Source organism: Seriola lalandi, unplaced genomic scaffold (assembly GCF_002814215.2).
Source record: "Seriola lalandi dorsalis isolate HSWRI2012SDOR001 ecotype SW California unplaced genomic scaffold, Sedor1 jcf7180002053097, whole genome shotgun sequence".
NCBI classification, from domain to species: Eukaryota; Metazoa; Chordata; class Actinopteri; order Carangiformes; family Carangidae; genus Seriola; species Seriola lalandi.
In genome coordinates this window covers 256,377-278,781 of record NW_019523650.1, presented here as the reverse complement: position 1 = coordinate 278,781, position 22,405 = coordinate 256,377, and the positions used below count along the sequence as shown (strand labels likewise).

Here is a 22,405-nt window from a genome sequence, read left to right as displayed (position 1 = left end):
AGAATAGACCCTGTCTGAATCAATGAAACAAGTGTACACGCACACATACACAAACACACAAACTCCACAGAGGTAAAGTAAAAATCTACTACCTGAACTCGTCTACAAGCCACATTATTTTCACTCTCTGAAATGCCTCTATACTCGTTCTACTCTCTCCCTGGCTGGGCTGAGATCCACTATCTCCCCTCCTAACCTTCCCAATGACAGCCGCAGGGGGAATTGACGCCGAGGCAGACATCCCGGTGAACATGAAGATATACTTTCTCCTCCTTTTTTCTCCCATTCCTCTATCCCTCCCTCCCTCCATCCTCCTGCTGCTCTTCCTCTTTGATACGTGAGGGGGTTTTAACCTCTCCAGCTGCTGAGGTTTGGCCAACTGGCTGGCTGGGGGATCTCAAGGCCCTACTTTGTATGCACTGTCCATGAGTGTATGTGTATGTGTGTCTGTGTGTGTGTGTGTGTGTGTGTGTGTGTGTGTGTGTGTGTGTGTCTGCGTGTCTACATATTGCCTACACCACAGTTTCTGCAGACTGGGGGAGGGCTGTGTGTCTGATAAGGGCTGCTGGCTGAGCCTGGCTGACCCACACAGGCCCTTCACAAGCTGTCAGAGCCGTGGCCCTCAGAGGGGGGCCCTTCCATCTGCACTGCCCCAGCCAGGGCTCACCCAGCAGGGGGCTAGATAGGGGTGAGGCCAGGGTGCTACCAGAGCTGCAGGCGGGGGGTGGGGGCGAGAAGGGTGGCTCCATATTCTTGAAAGCAACACCCGATCTGTGAGTATCGGAGAAGCTTGAGTTACAGGATAATAGTGAAAGCATCGCTAACATAATTGACTCATTGCTTATTTGCTGACAAATCAGCCAGTATGTTTAGTCAGAGATTCAGCAGCTATTCAGAGGAAATCACAATTTCACGCGTTGTTGAGACAGTCAGTAAATACAGAGAATTCAGTGATATGATGTTTGTCCTTCTTAGACAGATGATACTGTATCGCCTTATTGTTTTTTACACTCAGTTGTGGGAAAGAGGGCTTGAACTGGTAGATACTTGATGTGCTATATTGCACACAAACTCATGCACATCAGTAGGCTTAAGCTCAAAGTTTAAACTGAAAAACTTGCAAACAGCTACAGCGGGTGTACTGTATAGACAAAACAACAACAAACACTGGGGGAGACACCCTGAGCTGCTGACGTTGTTAGCAAAGAGCACAGACAGTTACAAAGGTTCAGTGTGATGAAGGGAGTTAGACAAATGGAGGGAAAGGAAGCGAAAGAGAGACAACATGATGAAAAGGGAGGCTGCGAGGATTCCGTAGTGGCATTCCTGATGCTCCCGATGCTCCCGTCCCGCTTCAAACTATGCCCGTCGCCTGTCTTTCTGCCTGCCAGCCTGCCATCCAATCTGGCAGTTTAGCAGAGACAGAGAGACAGCGAGAGGAGCAGAGAGGAGCAGAGAGGAGCAGAGATGAGCGCGGTGATGCCGGGGCGGCACGAGGGAAATCAGCGGGGCACAGGCGCTCCCAGTTAAAAGTGACATGACCTTTTGATTTTGTCACCTGTCACCAACTGCCATGTCTGACTCCGCACTGAGGAGTGCCTGCCATCCACCGCTGCTTTCCTCTGCCTCTGTCTCTCTGTCGCTCCGTCTCTCTGAATACCTCTCTGTCTTTTTCTGTCTCCTGCTCCCACTCCATCTCCTTTTCTCATTCTCCTTTTCTTTCCAGAGTTGCAGTTTTATGGGGGGAAAAGTGGAGGTGTGACTTTCTGGAGGAGTTGAGGTATAATAGGCAGCCTTTCCTCTTTTCCTTCCAACTTTCCTAATATTTACTCTTCTCTACCTGTGTTGTGTGTGTCTCTTAATGAGGGCAGATGTCACGGCAGAGTGTGTTTAGAGATGCAGAAAAGTTTTTTGAGATGCAAAATCAGGGAGAAAATAGAATAGATAAAATTGGCAATGAAGTACAATATTCAAATAAAATCAGACATTATTACTGTCTTGGAAATAAACCAGATTCTTTTTACACTAATGAACAATATACTGCTGCCATGCTGAGTGCTTCACAGTCAGTAAAATAAAGATTAAACTGGTACCAGTACAAGTAGAACTACATGGATTCAAACAAATACAAAATGACAAAAATCAGTAGAAAACCATCGTCAATAATTTTATTTTCAAGGGTGACTTGGCTCTATCAGGAAGATTAAACTCTATATTTGTTATTAGGGAAATGCTCGAACTTAGGATATAGAGTGGGTTGAAAGTAGTGAGCTCTATATCGCTGTAGGAGGCATGTCTGTAAGTGTGAAGTATCTTCAGGCCATTAAGGTCTTCTCTTCTGTAATGGGTTGGCAGATCCAGTGGGTGAATCTATGTAATGGTCTGAAGTATGGGATAAAGAGGATGGTCCTCCAGTGTGACGAGGCCTAATTGCCCATCATCCTGTGGTAGAAAGAGACATCACCATGTTTCGTATTTGCCCTCTACGACAGCCTGCACTGAAATTAACACCTTCATAACATCTGGTGAGCGCCTTTCTGGGCCAACAGAACAGCAAAGAAAGATTTCTATTGGGAAGTGTCCCTGCTCGTTAATCTCAGCGCAGATCATATACACTCATGCAAGCAGGCGCACACATGAATACTGCTATGAAAAGAAACACACATGCGTGCACATGCGCCTTGCAGCCTTTTTCTCTTGCAGCAGAGCTGCCTGTCCTCTGATTGACCGAGCCCAACCTACTGGCAGCCTCCTTTGCAACAGGCTTGGGATGGATCTCAGCCCCAAACTGTTCCAGGTTTTCAAAACAAGATAGAGATGGAGAGGAGATGGTAATATCATTAAAGTGCTCCTCCACCTCCCTACAATAAGGGACTCCAAAGAAATTCAGCCTTCCTTGAGAGTACATTATCAGCTATGAATGTCAAACTAAAAGCAGTACCATCCTCTGCATATATTCAAAAGCATAAAAGGTCAACTTCTTTGCTTGTTTGTTTCATTGAGCATGTTACAGCATGGCACACAGGTCAGCTAACAGTGTTGAGGAGTCAGGGTTCACGGGTCAGAGTGCTACATGATAAGAGAGGAGGTCGATGACCTTGCTGGTGCGTCGCCTCCTTTAATCGCTGTTCTGAGGTCGCTCCGACTGCTTAGCAGGTACCGGTCAAGGTTGGGGCGAGGGTAAGGAGCTCTGATCCAGGATCTGTTTGCAAAGCAGCATGTAACCACACAACAGTCAGTGACCCTGAGTGGTGAATTACAGCGTGTAGAGAACACTGTGTTTGTTTATTTGCTATAGACAGTGCTATGGACTGTGGTTGTGGTGTAAAATCGGAGAAGGATCCCCACATTGAACCCATCAGACGAAGCAAGGCCCTTCACTTCATTAGGAAGTCTATACTCAAGTGTATACTTTTTTTTTTTGTTTTCTCTCTTTCTTCCCGCAGCCTATCTGTCTCTCTCTCTCTTTCACCCTTCAGAGCGAGTTCAGCGGAGATTCCTTTGGCATTACCCTCACCCCAGACTGCTGGAAAACCGCAGCGCTCCGGATGCTGACCCTTGCTCAGCTCAGCACAATGCTTTAATTTGGTGTGTTGTTTAAAGTAATTAGAAAGCCTTTTTCCCTTGTTTTCTTTTCTATTCTTTTCTGTTCACTGCCAAGTGTGAGAGGGAAACAGTGAGTCGTCCGTGACTTCAGCTTGATAAAGACTCGGAAGAGGAATCCAGGGGACTGGGAGAGGAAGCAAAGAACGCAGATACTGTAAGCTCTCGCTGTACACACTTCCCCCCTGTACTGCTGCAGATTGGGAAACTCTGTCTGAAAACAAACAGGGACAGGACTCGGGGGATACTTGTGTCTGAATGTGTGTATTAGAGGGTGTGTGTACAGCATTTGGAAAACGCAAATGTCTTAAAATAATGAACGCTTTCACCATGGCACATTACTTTTACTGCACGGAATTCAAATTTGACAGAAGACAGTAATATCACATCTGAAGGAGGCAGAGAGTTGATGATGGAGGAAGGAGAGAAGGTTCATCACATTCACCAATCTTGAGGCAGTAAGACTTCAACGCCGAGACAAGCGAGACGATGATTGTCAAAGAATCGTCTTTGTGTCGCCCGTGCTGCTCTGTACTGTTCAGCACAACTGTCACAGCGGCAAGAAAAGGAGCATTAATGGTGCTGATCTTTGACAATTAATCCCACTTTCATCGGATATATTGCTGCAAAGAATATATGTGCAGACCCACGCCGATGCATACTCTTGTAAGCATACATGCACAAATACACACATATTTTTTAGACATGACACACACAGACTTTTATCTCCGTGTACACACACACACACTGTATTTTCCCAGACACATGGAAATACCACACACACGTGCACCTGGAGTGACTCATGCAAATGGATGTGCGTGTGTGTGTGTGTGCGTGTGTGTGTGTGTGTTCGCAAGAGCTGTAGCTCTATACTCTGGTTGTGCCAGAATTATAACCTTGGAATGAAAGGGAACATAGCAGACTACATCAGACACACAGTATTCAGTATTCATGTGCAATGCAAACACCTGCACATTCACTTATAGGAAATATACCCTTCTGCTATCCCGATCTCTCGCACAGCGTATTTGCCCCCTGACTATCTCACCACCAGCTCAAACCAACCTCTCCACAGTGCTTCCAAAAAGCCAGTAGCAGCAACGACGCTCAAATCCACACATATCAAGCATGTCGCACTGTGAGAAGTACACAACACACTCACTTAAAGCCACTGCTGACTGTGCTCATGTTAGACAGCCGAAATTGAAAGGTCACATATGAGACACTCATAGCAGTGTTCTCATGGCAAAAAAAAAAAAAAAAAAACTTTCCTGACATTAGTGAGCTCTTCAGCCCAGTGTCCCAAGCAGATGTGTTGTTTAAATTCAACCAGACACCCTCAAACCACACTATGAAGATGACAATATTGAAGCAACCTTCAAAAAAAAAATCCTTCAGCTTGGATTGTAGCTAGACAAGAAATCCAAAAGACTAACTTCAAGACAAGCTGCAAGAAATAGTTGGTGGCAAGAGTTTTAAAATGGTACTGTTTTATATCATGACGAACCTAAGTTAAAATGAGTCAAAAATACGCTGTCCAGGATTCTTGGAATAAATGTGGAAGTACACTTCAATCAAAATGACAATGCTCTGATGCTGCTAGGACAGTCTCAAATATTAAAAACTGTGAAATTTAAAATCCTATGAAAGTACAGTAATAAGTGTCTATATCTCCTCTTGTCTCTGACCATAGGACAACTTTGTACAACCGAGAAGAACAGTATTGTCGTACTAAAAGGCACTTGCCATACAAGTATCAATAGTATCAACATGTCTTAATGTTCCAACCAATTCCTGAGGTACTTGAGACACAATAGTCCCTTTCAAGAAGGAAAGAAAAGCAATTCTGCATGAAGTGGGAGTTGCATGTACTTACTTGCATGTGAAGTGAGTGGCACATTATGAGAATATGTCACCTTTGGTGCCTCATTTTAATTAGGAAGTGCATGGGGAAAGAATATCATTAGATCTAAACAAATACAAGCAGCAGGTAGGGGGAAGAATCATCATGCTGGGTTTTGTCTTATGGCTTGTGTGATTTTTTTTTTGTCAAGCAATGTCGCCATCTACAGGCGGGGAAAAGTGTCCTCTGAAATTTAAGTCTGTGTCATTCACAAATTAGGGGTTTTAGTTTGTCTGTGAAACTATTTGCAATTGCTAACCTTCAAATCTATGTGCATACCACAAACTACTAACCTAACCACCAGGTTACTGTTGAGTAACTGAAGGATTGTATCTGTCTCATATGGCTTGTATTTTGCTGATTTTATTGTCAACTTTTTATAATATGGAAATAGAGGCTTATAAGTAGAGGATCTTAGCTCTAAAGACTCAACAAATAAACAGATATGTACAGTTTACATCTAATTTCATTTTTATGTTTAATATCACAATGACACACAGAAATGAGATTTGATTATAATGACTGGATTTAATACGTCTTCCAAATCCAATCCAATCTAACTGCTCCAAAGAATCCTTATGAAGAGATAAACACACACATATAGCAGGTGAGAGTCTGTGAGAAAATCTGAGGTCTGTTAACTGGATATTTCCAACAGTGTCTTGGAAAAAAGGCACTTATTAAAATTAATCACTTCATTGTTCACGCTCACTCCATAGTCCAGTCCTCTCTCTCGTTTTCACTCTCTACTCTCCAAATGTGCCTGGCCATGATTAAAACATGTCTGTTTCTCCATGACATTGCTTTGACATCATTTAATTGGTATAAGAGATAAAAATAAATGAATTAAATAAATATACTACCAGGTAAGTGGCGTAACGTAGCTCAAGGTGACAGCCTATTATTTCTCCCTTTTCTTTGCCTGAAAGAAGGCGAAGTGAGAAATGTGAGATTGCACTGAGAATGCAGCACCTCAAGGGGCAGATGGAGTTATTTAAAAAAAAAAAAAAAATCAGTAGAGAGATTTTTTTAAATTAAATTCCAATTTCCGCAAAGTTTACAACTGCAATTTAATGAAAAAGTATATTCTAAATGAGTTTGTATTTTGTTCATCTTCTTGTTGTTTCTTTACAAAAGTATTTAGCATTCTCATTCATCTCATCACAATCGTGTCACAATTTTTACATCACAAATATGTATTGTTTGTATTAAGTCCAGTATCACAGGAATGAAACGTAAGTAAATGTGATTAATGTCATAAATAAAACAAGAGCGAATGTCGCCATAAAACAATGGTGTCTGAGTTTTAACCCGGCATTGTCTATGGAAAGAGGGTTTTACAGTGAAATGAAAGAAAGGCGGAGGGTTATCGAGAAGCGACTGGGTTACTCACCACGTCTTGCCTGGTATCCTTCCCTGACACGATGAGGATGTAGTTCCAGGCCAAAGGCAGCAGCAACGCCAGAGGAATCATATAGAGTTCAAAGTTCCACACGACGATGACAAAAAGCTGATGAGAGAGAAAAAGACAAAACCATCAGTAAAGAAAGGGGAGAACAAAAAAGTAAGAACAGTGAGGGTTAACAATGTATACATTCAAGACCCCATATTGACCCTCATGAGGCAAACCCCTGAGAACGTACGCCGACCATATGTGCGACTGGAAACAACACACATTCAAACACATTCATATGCAGAATCATAACCACCATGGAACAAAGCGTAAAAATAAGGCTTTGCTTCAACAAAGGTACAGGCCTGGTGTCGGTGAGCCTAGGTTCAACACCCTGACCCTCAAGGCATTCTGGGCCCTCATCTGAGGAGGAGGACGAGGAGGAGGATGAGTACAAGCCGTCAGAGTCTCTTTCCTCCATGCCAATCACCCGAGAGGTTGAGGTCATGTACCGTTTCAGCCGCAGCACGTCATTGCTGACCCTTCCATACTCAAGCCCAAACCCCAGCATGTGACCTCAAACACCCCACACCCCGAGTCCCTAACCCTGTCACTCCAAGCTCCAAAACCCTCTCTCTTACCCCAAAAGACTAATATGCCCCATCTCTAACCTTCTCTGCACCCATCTGCCAAAACCATAACCTCTATACCTCCCCTCTCATCACCAAACAAGCAAAGTACCATCTGAAAATTAACCTTTCCTAAAACCCTGTATTCTGGTTTTGGCAGGTCTCTTTAGCCTCTGACAGCAGATTATTGCGGTGGTCGGGAGAAGAGATCTGTGGGAAAGTAAAATTGCTAATGACGGAAGATTGTTATTTCACGGCAGTATTGTATCAAATGTGAGAAAACAGTGTGCCGATTGTTAAAGGTTAAGATGGTAGAGATAGGATATTTTCATGAGGATAAAATCTGTCAGAAACAAATAGAACAAAAGTAAATTTATAATATCTTATTCTTTTTTTTAATAATTTCATGTTTAAGTATACAGAGGAATTTCATGGTTGATAAAACCTCAGTAGCAACTATTAAGAAATGCTGAAAATGCAAACCATGCCTAATGCTCAATCTTCACTAGCAAAATATATTTATCAAATTCAAGTACAAGAAATCCATTATTTCAAATATGAGCAAAGAAGATTTGAAATTAATTACTCTCTTTATGGAAATGCATCCCTGTTTAACAATCAGTTTTGATGGGAAACTTTTAAGAGTGGTGAAATTGAGACTATTACTGTATAAAGCTGATTTATTGGTCTGTGTACCAATTATGATCTATCCTGTTTGGCTGAATAATATCAACAAGAGACATAGGAAGCTTAATAATCAACAATCAAATTGTTTTATTTGTGTGTGTGTGTGAGTGTGTGTGAGTGTACGACGGAAATAGACAGAGAGAGAGGGGAGGATAAAAAAAAAAAAAAAAAAAAAATCAAGCTCTTCATTGTGTCTACAGTCCAAGGTTAATGTGAATATGAAGTTCAACAGCCCCTCAAGACTGCGTATGCAGGTCTGCTGTTGCTGTACTGGAACCAGTCGGACACTTAACTGCACACACACTCGCGCACTGTGCTGTTGCTGTCTCTTATACACATCTCACACACACACAGGCAAACATATGCATCTGAATATCAATGCAAACAACTCCTCACAATAACAACGCAATTAAAACAATTAAATTTTCTCAACTTTTTCCCCCCTCTCGCAGAGGAAAGTTTGACAGGCTCATATCCAAACTTTTGAACAGAACAATAACTTCATGTAAAATTAACAGACACTGGGTGTACAAAAGCAAAAAGAGGCATAAATTAAATATTAGAAATGACCAGTGCATTTGCATAATGCTCACAGCTAAATTTCATCTTCAAATAAACCTGAATGGCCTTGGTGCAACAACAAAATCTCCCAAAAGGCTCAAAATCTTTCTCTGTCTCTCTCAGGCTCAACTTCACTTTCTCACATACACAAAGTCTTTAACTCTAATACAGCTGTGTAGGAGTATTAGAAAGAATCTATTCAATAATTCATATTTGTATACTAATAAGAAACACAACCATTTCCCTTCATTCATCATAAAAAGCTGTTAGGACTGTGAAAACTCAGCAACAGAAACTCGCACACACACAAACATAACAAATGTTCACAAACACAGTTTCTCCACAAAATGTAACCATTCTAAAATTATCCATCTTCCTATAAATTATTATAATTTACAAAACTATATTATCTGTAACACTGATAAACTCTGGAATAATCTCTAACTAAACAATGTGCAACAGAGGTGCAGAAACATGACTTCAATCAAACGAACAAAGGAGCTCACGTGTTTTAAACCTATTCTGGTAGAAGCTATAAATAACTGCACACTTACAAACATCTTCATGCATACACACACTGCTCCTTTCAGATACTCTGATATAAATATAACCAGCAGCAGGCATATGTTGTACTGTAAATATATTTACTGTCTCGATCTCTAATCGCTCATAGTATCATTATTGCACAACGGACAAATTAATTGCTCCTCACTGTCCTGATGTGTATATTGAACCTTAAAACCCTATTTTATGTTGGGTTTTTTTTCTTTTTTTAAATCTCACTTTCTTCACCACATGCCTGAGGTTGTTTAACCTGTCGTCCCCCTTCATCTTCCTCCATTTGGTTATAGTAGCTGAGGGCGAAGTTTTGACTGGCAGCTAGAGGAACCGGACACCCGGGCTCAGCAGTGGCCAGCTCTGCCCCGTCTCCATACCCCCCGGCAGGGTAATAGGGGCCCTGCAGTGCCTGGACCTTTCCACCAGGACTGGGTGAGCACAGCCACCCCCCATCGCTTGCTACACCAGATAGCAGGCTCTTTGCCTGGGGAAGAGGGAGTGGGAAGCAGCCTGCTGTGTATGTCAGTGACCAGAAAAAGGCAGAGGAAAAAAAAAACAATGAAAACATGCTGGATTGAGGAGAGGAAAATGGCAAATGAATCTCCAGATGTAGTCTATGGGAATAATTTGTAGATGACTCTGTGTGGTCAGAAACACATTATGTAGTGGTCGGTGATGCTTCATAGTGAATATCTGAACACGCATACAGAGGAGAGCTCACCGTGTCCCGCTCTTGCTTTTCTGTTTAATACTGCTGAAGTCTTACCAGCGTGGTAATGTAAAAATATAACTCAGTCAGTATGTTTGTCTCTTTGTATATAAGCCTTTATTTTATTTAAATTATGCAAACTTTCAAATTTAGTTTTGAGAGCATCAAACAGAGAAGTAATGATGCAAATAAATGTGGAACTTAGACTTGTCCAAAACCAAAAAGGGTGCTGTACTCTGTTTCTCATTGTCATGATATCATTGTATAAAATATTGTTGGTGATTATCTCAACTACCAAGGAACAGTTATATGTCAATATCAATTTTAGAGTGAGTTTAGATTATTTGGTTGAAAGTGGACATTTGTGTTTCCAAAATGACTCCCTGTTGAGGAAAAATAAAAAGAAGTGAAAAATGAAATAACAATTTTCCTTTATATACCAAATCTTTTTTTGTCATAAAAAATGTATCATACTTTATTTTCTAATTATATGTGCTTCAACAAGTCCTTGGTGAAATCCACTGAAATGTCAGAACAAAACTATTCGCTTGTCACTAAGCAAAGTAAAATAATATTTTCCACTGTCAAATCTGCTAAACCATTTCAAATACAGTTAAAGGCTACATTTGAACTGGGCAAACTTCACATCTGAGCTGAAGTTGAAATTCAAATGAGACATATTATTAAAATAGACAATCACAAACATGAACAAAGCAAAGCCATGGCAGCATAATTTGTAATATTTTGGCTAAAGTACCCATACACAAATTTAGTAAACTAAATTATTCTGACAAGTCTCTGTAGTTGGATTTCATTTTGTTATTATCTTTGATGCTTTCTTTTAATATTAAGAAATCCCCTCTACACAAGAAGATGCATTAAAAACCTTAACAAAACAGAGAAGTGAAAATGTTTTATTCAAGCAACCAGTACGGCACATTGAGAGTTGTATCTTGCATTATTTGTTTCAAAACACAACCCGTGTCCTTACGGCTCCGCGCCGCAGCACTGTGGGAGGGTAATATTCAGTACTTTGGCTTACATTAACCACACACCAGGCTAACTTTCCCCCTGCTCTGTCTCAGTGGAGTGAAACTGAAGTTTGGATTTCAGAGTTCCCCTTTATCTCTCTTACATCAATTTCCATGCTGGCACTAAGTGTTGCCAGATACCAAGTAGAAGTCCTGTTAAGTTCGAGGGAACTAGAGAGGGAGGGAGACTGTGTCCTGTTTGTGACCGGACCTTCCCATCATTCAGTGGTGCTAGACTGCCCCCTGCTGTACTCCTGCAGAACATAGATCTACACCACAATTAATGCTGTTCATCCAATGAAAAAAAAGCTAAAACCAATTGTCAAAGCCAGTCATTTCGTAATACCATAGAAAAATAAAATAAAGCATCCACAGATTTATGGCCACAGTACTGCAACTGCACGCTGGTACCTATGAGAAGTACGGATGCTGAATTTCTCACTCCTCAACAAAGGGCCTCACGCATTTTCTGTTCAGTCTCTATCTCTGGTGATTAAACTCTGACTTGGTATTCTCTGTTAGTCATGCCACTATATTTCAACTATCATTCATTTTGCAAATCAGGAGAGCAGTAAAATGTGAAAGTAGATCTTTCAAAGCTGTCCCTTGCTGTGGGCAAAGACGAAATCCAGACTTTAAAACTTTTAAAAGTTAGATAGGTTCTTTGAAGAGGAGTCAAAGGAGCAATTTAAAGAGACCTGGAGTGGTGTGTACCAGTGACTGCTATGGCGTCTCTGCACTGAGTGTGTGTATATGTGTGTATCAAACTGCCAGCCAGACATGTGCAAACACACACACACACACTCCAATAGTTGCTTCTGTAACTGTCTTTGCTTCTTTTTTTTTTTCCCTTTTTTATTTCAGCAGGGTGAATTTTTATCTAAATGCAAAGCAGGTGATAGGTGCTCCAGTTTCCTCTAGAAGTAGCTCCCTTGTCTGGGCTCTCTTCCTGATAAGAGTCCTACTTTGCCTGACATAAAAGAGCTTGGTATCATTTCCCCTGCCTCCCCAACAACCCTCAGCTCGCTGCCCTCGCCCTTCCCCGAGCTTCACAAAGCTGCCTCTATTTGCTCCCAATTCAGGGCCCAATTGCAGATAAAGTTACAGCAAATTTGTTTGGAGGAAGAGCTGCTGAGGCCTGCGGTCCCTGGGGCAATAACAGCCTTGTCTTGCAGGGGCCGTGGGGAGAGCTGGCAGCAGCGGGAGAACAGAACCCAACACCGCTCAGCCCCACAATGGCCTCGACTCTCCGGGAGGGAAGGCAAAGGGAGGGGAGGGGAGGGGAGAAGGAGAGAGATAAAGAGGGGCAGGAATGGATGGATGGATAGAAGGGAGGGACAATCAGCTTGCAGGTGTGGAGAAAGGAAGCAGACGCTTAACCTCGAGACAGGGAGACGGAGAGACACTAAGACTCAACCACACACACACACACACACACACACACACACACACACACACACACACACACACACACACACGCACACACACACGCACACACCACCCATCATGCAGGACAGGAGGTAACTCCAGTCCCGTCCATTGTGCCAACGCCTCAGGCAAAGCTGCCACGGTGGCTGATTCACTGTCGGGATGGGTGGGTGACAGCAGTGTGGGTGTGAGAGAGAGAGAGCGAGAGAGAGAAAGGATGCATGTGAGACTATGAGATATCTGTCTTTCTCTCACATGCACACAAAACACACACGACATACACACTAATCACAGCTGGTACTAATGGGCGGCTGGCATTGCAGAACTGGGCAGAAGGAGAGTAAGGAACCATGAAGAAAATTTTGAGTGCGTTTGTGGAGGGAATGTTGTGAAGTGACACGGTACGACAACTGCATTGTCCTACAGAGTTCACAATAACCCACAAATATATGAACACACTTAAATCCACCACCCCCCAGGCTTACTTAGCAGTTAAAAAGTGCACACATTTGTAAGTTTATAGCTTGAATTACCCACAACTCCACCTCTGTAGCTACAGCCACGTCGGAAAGTTAAGTGAAACATCTGTGCAGAAAGACAGCCAGACAGAAACACACGTGAACATGTGAACAGACACACATGCCCATAATCACACACAGCCGTACAACTTCATGAACGCACCACCTTGGCCAGATGGCCCCCCATAAAAACCCACTTAAAGAGATGAGCGAAGTGATTAAGAGGCCTCTCAAAGTGAGGGAGAAATGAGAGAAGGATGAAGAAATGGAAGGGAAGGGAGGGAGGGAGTACCTGTGTAGAGAGGGGCCCTAAATACTCTGATGCTTTTAGCTAAGTGCATACTCCTACCATAACAGACTCCCAAAAGAGCGAGACAAGGGGGGGGACACACAATGACACCTAAATTTCAGACTTTGTATAAACTATAAAACGCTATGTCCTTGGCCTAGATACATCCTTTATCGTCATCTGAATACTTTGAATTTAAGTGAGTACAATGAGGATATGAATAGTTGGCACTGTTACTCAGAAATGGATGTACTGTAAGCTGTGTTTTCAAAAAGGGTGAAGAGCTATACAAGGCATGCACGCGTGTGTGTTTGTGTGCTGACATGGAGGCTGCACTATCCAAGGCTGCATCCTCCATTCACCACGTAGACTGGCAATTCTGAAGTGACCTTGTTTTGTGCGAATTCCTCGACATTTTTTTTTTTTTTGTCTGACATTTTCATTTATTTCTAAAAGATAAGACATGAGGACTTGTGCCTAGTTCAGTCTTACAAGAGAGAAAATGCAAACGTACATGCATGAGCCAGGCTCGCGCGCACAGAGGGAAAATGTTAACTGATCAATACTATGTCTCTTCTGACCCATGTCTTGTGATGACACTGTGACCCGCTGTACAAACACACACATACACACATGCATCCCCTGCAGAGATGAAACTGGTGTCAGACAGCCAAATGCTGCTAATGCCTAATGTCTGCTGTGGAGACACTTAGTGCTCCCATGGTAAAGGGCTGGGGCGGGGCGGGTCCACCTGTCCTGTAGCTACTTAAGTCAGGACACTAAACCAGACAGGATTAAATGCCTGCTCTGTCATCTTTAGGGTAGGAACCTATATGCAGCCACTCACTGCCCTGCAGGAGAATGTCTTTTACTGATAGCTCTGCTGTCCAATTACACTTCACCTTTTAATACCAGACACAGATGACAGGGGAGAGAGAGAGGATGAAGAGGAGGCTGATGGGAGAGGCTGCAATTTCCACTGTCTGCAGCAACAGCTTGTCACACTTCAATAGATTATAGTTGCATCTTCTAAGTTTTCTAAGATGTCTGAGGGTCTCATTTAAGATGGGGTATAAGCCGTAACACCAACTCTCTACTCATTCCCAGCAACAAAACAGACATTTGCCAAGTATTTACCAAGTGTGCTTGTACATTTAATCCAAAGCCAGAAAAATAAGTTAATCGAGACTATCATATCAAGATATTTGAGTGTGTGAGTAACAGTAACAGTGGGAGGTTACTGTGGGGGAATGTACTTAACTGTGCTTGAGACATCAACACTCTCTCGTGTTTGAGTGTGCAATTACCAGCGAGAGCTCCGTACTTTGTTAGCAGAAATGGTCCTACAGCCTCTGTGAACATGTCACTCTTTTACTCTCTCTCTCTCTGTGTGTGTGTGTGTGTGTGTGTGTGTGTGTGTGTGTGTGTGTGTGTGTGTGTGTGTGTGTTAAAACCTCCATAAAATGTGTGATCAGTTACATGACTATTGTTTGGTTTGTCAGTAGTACTGACGAATCAACATGAGTGGAGTTCATTTCATTTCAAAAAGTGTGAAGTAATTTTTCTATGCCAAAAAGTAAGCTCAACTACATTTAGGTACATTTCTGAGATTGTTAATAACAATTCTAATAATACGGCATAATCAATTACTTTATTTGCTGCAATAAAGTAATCGTTCTTCATGTCTGGTGAATGTGCACATTTTTAAATGATATGCTACAATTTATGGTACTGTATATGTAAATGCACCTCTACGTACCACAAAAGCACAGATGCTCCTCTGTGGAGAGTCCCATTCGAAGCAGCTGTTGATGTAGCAGCCTGTGTTGATAAGGAACATGATGCAGCGCCTAACTCGGTTGAAGTTGCGCAACAGCAGCTGGAAAGGAGACAAAGACAAACAAGTGAATGTTTTGTGCAAGGTTTAATGTGTTATAGCAAGGAAAAAAGCCTGATGGTATATACAGTTCGTAAACATCTGGGCAGTGTGTAAAAAAAGACTTAATAATGTACTGTTATCATACATAAATATATAATATAAAAATGCAGGTAACTGTTGAGACGTGACATGAGAGGTAGCTGGGTATCATTTAAAACTAACACTAAAACATATCAGGGTCTGACCTCTCCACATTTGCTGCACATATATAATGTTTGGAAAGTCTTATTAAAAGACAAAGTAAAACAGGAGCAAAGTGATGGGACTACAGACATAAGCAGAGCTACCCTGGTCCCTCTGATCTAGAAGTTTGTGAGAACATAATGTTAAAGAGTTCACTTCTCTCTCCTTTATGTTTAGTTAAGATGTGAATTCATCACAATTTAGTAAGTAAATATGTTACATCTCATAATTAGTACCTTCACATTCTGTCAGTAACTCTTATTATGGTTGGTTCTAAACCTGAGTGTCTCCTTCTGCTGCCTCTTTGTAAAGTTAACTGGAGCATTTACAAGTTACCACTTGAAATTTACCTCACTTCTCTTCAATATTACAGCACTGAAAATACCGTGAGGACTTTATTGTGTTTCCTTCTTTGGATAGCTCTACATGCATGTGGATCAACATATAGGACAAATGGCTGCTTTAAGTGTGACAAGCTGACTCACAACGTTTCTTTAAGTGTACTCTCCCAATGATAAAGTTAAGTACAATAATAACAATTTCCAACACAGTCCCTGGATTCTCCTCCCTGAGGGTTATCCAGGCATTTGGCCAGAGATGAGAGAGAACTGGCTAACTGCTGTCCTCCCCCTGGGCTGCCAACCATTCAGGGAATAGCATAACAGCAGCGCAGAACGCCAGCCACCCAATCAGGTCACCACCAGGAGAAAGTGCTCCCAAAGGACAAACTGTCTCTGCAGATCGCTGTTCAAAAAAATTCTAGGCCATTATTTTACTCTTTGGAAAATTATGTGTGTGTTTGAATGTGCGTGTACTGTGGGTATGCAGCATATGTTCGTAGCACTACAGTGAACTCCATTGTCTGTATGTATGCGTTTCCGGATAGATTTGCATGTGGCTAGGGGTGGCTTGGCTGCTTTGATGCTAGATGAGAGGAAGATTCCTCCCTCTCTATGTATAATTATGTGAAGCTTTTTGTTGCCAAACTGAGGATGACTGTATGGTGTCCTGCTGGGGACACAGAGACCCTGAGGACTGCAAGACTGTGAATCATCCATTTCAACGTTCCTCAGCGCATGCACTTGATGTACATGCTGTACTCTTCTTGGCTCATTATTGCCATAACTGCCTTGATAAGAATATTTCATTTTTAATGAATTATTTCAAAGAGTGCCTTGAGTTATTCCTTAAAAACACTTAGAAAAGTAGTGAAGCCATTTATTAAGTCAAATGTCATAATTGCAATTAAATGCTTGTGTTTGGCAGGCAGCTTATATATATTTTTTTTCTTTACTGAGTGGTTGTGTGTGTGTGTGTGTGTGTGTGTGTGTGTGTGTGTGTGTGTGTGTGTGTGTGTGTGTGTGTGTCTGCACACTAAGCAGCAAGCAACAGCAGGGGAGCTGCTAGCACACAAAAGAGCCCTCATGGGGCAATCCCTCCAAAGCAGCCAGTGACATCATCATTGCGAGACGTTGACATGGGTCATCTCTGTGAGTCAGAGGTGAAATGGAGATGAAAAAAGGATTCTGCACTTGGGAGAAAGGCGTAGAGTGGGCCGCGACAGTGAGACAGAGAGCAACAGAAGAGGCAGAAACAGTGAAGAAAGAAGGGAATAGATCGAGGGCTGAAAAAAGGGTGGTATGGGAGCTGGTGTATGTGTTGTGCTGTGCTGGGCACGGCTGTGCTCGGCTGTGCATGCAGCATTGACTGCTGAGCCCAAACGGTCACTCATATGACATGTCTGATGTGGGCCAGCCCCTACTATTCAGCCCTTTGTGGTGCCGCCACACTGAGTGGCGTGACAATGAAGTGCAAAGCAGCAGTGGCAAAGAGGGCCAACTATAAGGATGGCCAATCTACTTATGCACCCCACAGCTGACAGCTTGACATTTCTATTCACCACTCAGAGTGGATGCGAGGGGGGGAGAGATGAGAGAAGGGAGAGAAGAGGGGAGGAAAAAAAAAAGAAACGAAATGCTGTTTTTCCTTCAATCATCCTGTTATATCTTGCCCACACAGTTGTTGTGCTTTGCAAGATGCCGCTCTCCAGGCCTGTTGGTTTTGCTTCAGACAGTTAAGCAGAATAGCTCGTACAGTGGTGGACATAGATAAAAATGAGGCGGAGTAGTAGAAGATAAGTGTTGGCTGCTGATGTACCTGTTTGGACACTCTGGGTTCCTCCTCGATATACTTCTGCTCGATGGGAATCAACGTCCTGAGACCAGCCTTCACCTGGAGCATGGAGTGAACACAGACAGTGTCATAAACAGCAAATGGTGAGACTGAAATGACACTCATTTAAAAGAATCCAGATAAGTAAAATGATAGAGATGAGGATGATGAATTAGCGAGGGACTGTATTTGGATCGTTTTGATGGGTTTTTCTGATACATTGTGTGCTGATAACATGGCATCACATGCGTAGAGCGTGCCCCATGTCAGAGGCTAGAGAGAGCAAGAGAGAAAGCTGTAAGATGGCCGCTATAGGACACACACAGTGATGGTGAACGGGGGAACAAAGGCTGCTGAGAGGGAGTTTTCGATAATTAAAGCCAAAACGAGGACGAGGGACGAGGGATGAGATGGAAGCAAAGGGGGGGGGGGGGACAAACAGAATAAAGACAACAGCAGCGCAGAGGGGGGGAATGCTGTAGAGAACAAGAGAGGATGGAGAGAGAGAGAGAGGATAATGGGGGTGGAGGGCAAAATAAAAAAAAATCAGGGAGGAGAATCAAAAAGCAAAAGAAAGACTTACAGCATTAAAAATCACGTCTATTTCGAGAAAGATGACCCCTTTTGTTGGCCCTGTCAGCTCCTTGCTTTTCAAGGCGTAGGCTTTGCGTTCTCCATTTTGGATCTGTGGGAGAGGGACATGACAGGCGTCTGTCTGGCAATACCCGGCTGAATCGGCTCCCCGGGCCACCTTTGAACCCCAGCTGCTGGCGCTGACAGGGAACCCAAAACAACTGTGGCAACTCTGACAAGTACCTGTTCATTACCCACTGCAGCTAGGCTCTGTCAAACAGAAATTAACTATCCTGGGGAATCATACTGTACAGCAGAGCATGGGTATATTAGATACACAGTTCTTTCACAGGCTATCTATATTTTTTCAAATATAAGAGACACTCATTCTTTCTTTTTTCTCCAAATCGGATCGTTCCATCTCTCGATCAGTGTCATTTTCATATCATCTTTCATCCCCTCACTTTCTTTCTTCTCACCTATCACTCTCTTCTTTTTTCTCAGCCTCTCTTCCATTTTTTCTCCTTCCTGTCATCTCTTTCTCTTTGTGAAATAATAACAGTCTCATCTGTGGAGTTGCAAAAATAACCTCTGCTTTTTATATCTTCCACTGTGTGTTTTCATTCTTTCTGTTCCTCTATGTTCTCCACATTATCCCCAAGGGAAAGGAAAAAGAAACACACACACTGAAATCTATCTTTGACTCACATTTAGTAAAGGAATAGCCACTTTCCCCAGGAAATCTGCGCTTCTGTCTCGGTCCTCGTCGTAAACAGTGACCTCGAGAACCGAGTGGATGTCCTTCACGTTACTAGACCACACACAAAGACAACACCACTGACATATCTACTAAAATATGGGCTACCGTGCTAAAGCTGTCACATCTTGCACACGCTTCTTTAAATATTAAAGACGCACAGAAAACACTTTAAAATCTGAAACACTATACGAGGAATTACAAATTCTTCACATTTGTAAAGCTTCTTTTGCATTTACATAAATGTTTAAAAATCATATTAACATGCCTTATGTGTATTGCACTACATTACTGCATGAGCTAAGTAGAACTAAAGTGTGAAGCTCAGACGTGTCATCTCTTGAAAACTAGGCTAGCAAGAAGATGGCTGATGTTATGTATAGAAAGGAGGCTATGAGAAAGACGTGCACTCAAAGAATGACTAAATTAACCCGTCCCATCACTGGGAATTCACAAGTTTGTACTGTCGAAAAAACTGCATCATGTAAGACATTATGTAGAATTAGTTCTGCATTAACATTTAACTATAGCTACAGCACAACTATATATTTGAAAAGAAACTGATGTTTGAAAAAGGAAAAATGATAAGTCTTCTTTTTGACTTATACTAATATCTTACCCTGGATTTTATTGTTGGCATACAACACATTTTCAAACACTATTAAAGTTCAAAGTTCAATAATAAACAAAGTTTTCCACACTATAAACTGTGATCAATCTATTTTTTTTTCAATGCTCAGATCAGTCCAGAATTAATCTTATAAAACACAAATAAACTGTTAAAAGCTATAAATAAAAAAAATTCTATTATATTTCATTTTATAGTAAGACTGCTGCTCTGAGCATACTAGTCTTTAATTCAAAGATACATGTCAATTTAAAAAATCTATTTTTATTTGCATTAATGTATTAAATACAGACTGTATGTGTCTGTCTGCATGCACAGACATTATATTGAGCCACTCACAAAGTGAAGACCTTGTTCCACTCTGGGTTGAGGTTTTTGTAGACGGTGTGAGTCTGCAGCCGATCGTTACTCAGCTCCACCACACAGAACGGGTCACTCTTACCTGCCGAGCAAAAATACAAGAATGACCTTCTTAGTGAAAAGAGTAACATAAATACAGTAGATACTAAAGTTCTGTTAGCTTCAGACTGAGAATCATAAGTAATTCCAACAGCTTTTGTCTATCTCCAATCCTCCAATCCCTCATATTATTAAGACAGATAGTATATAGCATCCTCCCCTTATACCACATGACAGCTCCAATACCCCGGACTTATCAGAACTGCAATAATAAGATTCTTTCATTTTTAGCCCCAATGCCGTATATATTATACAACAGTATATCAGTGGAACAGCTGCAAGCCGTTTCTATCAACACCCTGTGAACATGGACAACTAGAAGATAAGCTCCAGGACAACTCTGCCCTGGGCAGTCACAAGGAGGGGGTGGGAGAGGGAAAAGAGAAAGAAGACTTTGAGAATGGATGGTGCTGAGAACACAGAGGGCGATGCGGCTCTGAAGGCCAGAGAAGTTCAGAGTAGAAGATAAAGACGGCTGAGCAGGGGTGTGAGAAACGTAGCTGACCCACGATTAGCGATTCCAAAGCGAGCGCTGAGACGGTAGCAGCAGCGAAGTGAAGAATGACAGAGAGAACATTATCTCAGCATCATTTCGGCAGTGAAAGTTTTTGGGTAGTAATACTGAAATGTTACTCTTGTGTTTATTACAAGATAAATACCAGTTTCATTAATATAACACAAGCAATATTTTACAGTGATTCTATCAAAACAAGTGATCCTACAGAATAAATTATTTTACAAACTGAAGGATCACATATAAAATAATTTGAGTGGCCTGTCGCTGCCAAAGGATAAAATTTTTATACACTATGTGAGAACTTTAAAGACCCTTAGATGTTATAAAACATTGATATGATATATGGTTCACCATAAATCATATTCATTAATGCTAATTCATTCCAACAAAACTTTCAATTCAGAATTTACTACGGTTATGTAACTCAGTAGAAAGAGTGAGAGAGACCGGGATGAGAAGAAAAAAAAAAAAAAATCACAAAGTTATTTCGTCCTCCTGAGAATAGTGTACAGTACTATGTCCTATATATTCTCTATTTATTTACCAACATCTCACATTTCAATTTCTTTGTACACAGAAAGGACTGAGACCAGCTCCCCATGCCTGCCAGCCCACCTCCCCTTCAATTGCCTCAAAATGAACTAAAAACAACAAAACTCTTAATTCAGCCTTTGATCATTTTTTTTTTCTTTCTTAACTAAAACCGTTGGGAGTCTTTGAGCTGTTTGTTCAAGATTATCACTTGAAAAGGCTGGGTCAGGATGTTTAAAAAAAAAAAATGTCCAACACGAATTCCCAGGGAAAATATTGAAATGTTATTCAAGTCGCACTGTTGCATAAAAAGACTCGATAAAGTTGTGATTGAGTTCAAAGACCCCAGTCACATTTGTGTATATGTTGGTATGTGTGTGTGTGTGTGTGTGTGTGTGTGCGTCATGGGAAGTACGTGTGTGCGAGTGTCATCGATTGGTGTGATTTTCTTCAAATGCTGTGACAAGGGCAGGACATTTAGTGGGTGTGCAAAGTAAATGTCACCGTGATCAATGCTGAGCCGTAGGTGTTGCCTTTCATATCTGTTTGTGACGCTCTATTGATGTAGAGTGTTTGAAGTGGATATTGACAGCTATGACTCCTACGACAGAAAACAAGATACATTAAAATAGACAAAACACAAGAGCCTACTTCTCAATGGATCTCTGTAAACACACTTTGTTAGCAATATAAATTGTCTGCATTGCACATGAACCGTGTATTGTATTACAGTGCAAACCTTTCCTTAGATAAATTATAAATACACACAAAAATGTATTTCAAAATTGTAAACAAGTAAAAACAATATTTTGCCAGCAGTTTTCATTCAGAATTTTTACAGTAGTGAAAATTTCAAATCCTCCTTAATCATCCCTGCACTTCCATAGCATAAACAAATCAGGTCTGATTAAATTTAAATGCAATCACCCAAATTAAGACATGGAAATTATCTCTGCAGAACCCTGTCCCTCCCCCATTTTCTCTCTAATATTCTGCTTTTAATGACATGGCAGGCTGTGTTGCTGCAGAGAGCCAGTTGTCATTGGTGATGAACTTTCACCTTATTGGCCAACAGCACCAGAAGCAGCTGTCTTAACCAATTACACGCTCAGGTTTGAGCGCCACTCAGCGATCATCCAGGTAATGTCCGAGCAAAGCTCCTCCCCCCTCTGGGTCCTGTTTCTGTGGCGCTGGCTGAGGGTCTGCAGCGAGGAGCGCGCTCAAACTCATTTCAGTGTGCCCTAAGATAAGTGTGGAGGATGAATACAGTACGGAGACGAGAGTACATGCTGTAATTGCCTCGCAGGAAGCTTAGCGTTAGTGAGGGGTGAGGTTAG

The 22,405-nt window shown here is 41.8% G+C and overlaps 1 protein-coding gene across 4 annotated transcripts in view; it reads right to left on the bottom strand.

The window, feature by feature from the left end:
- The window catches only part of mctp1a (multiple C2 domains, transmembrane 1a), a 136,221-nt gene that overhangs the window by 31,244 nt on the left and 82,572 nt on the right, over positions 1 to 22,405 (bottom strand). For all 4 annotated transcript variants that reach the window (XM_023400949.2, XM_023400951.2, XM_023400950.2 and 1 more), the window contains 6 exons: positions 19,901 to 20,003; positions 18,885 to 18,987; positions 18,187 to 18,288; positions 17,589 to 17,663; positions 15,069 to 15,188; positions 6,900 to 7,016 (listed from right to left, as the gene is read on the bottom strand). In XM_023400949.2, coding sequence (XP_023256717.1) covers positions 6,900 to 7,016; positions 15,069 to 15,188; positions 17,589 to 17,663; positions 18,187 to 18,288; positions 18,885 to 18,987; positions 19,901 to 20,003 — 620 coding nt within the window. The remainder of the gene's footprint in view (positions 1 to 6,899; positions 7,017 to 15,068; positions 15,189 to 17,588; positions 17,664 to 18,186; positions 18,289 to 18,884; positions 18,988 to 19,900; positions 20,004 to 22,405) is intronic.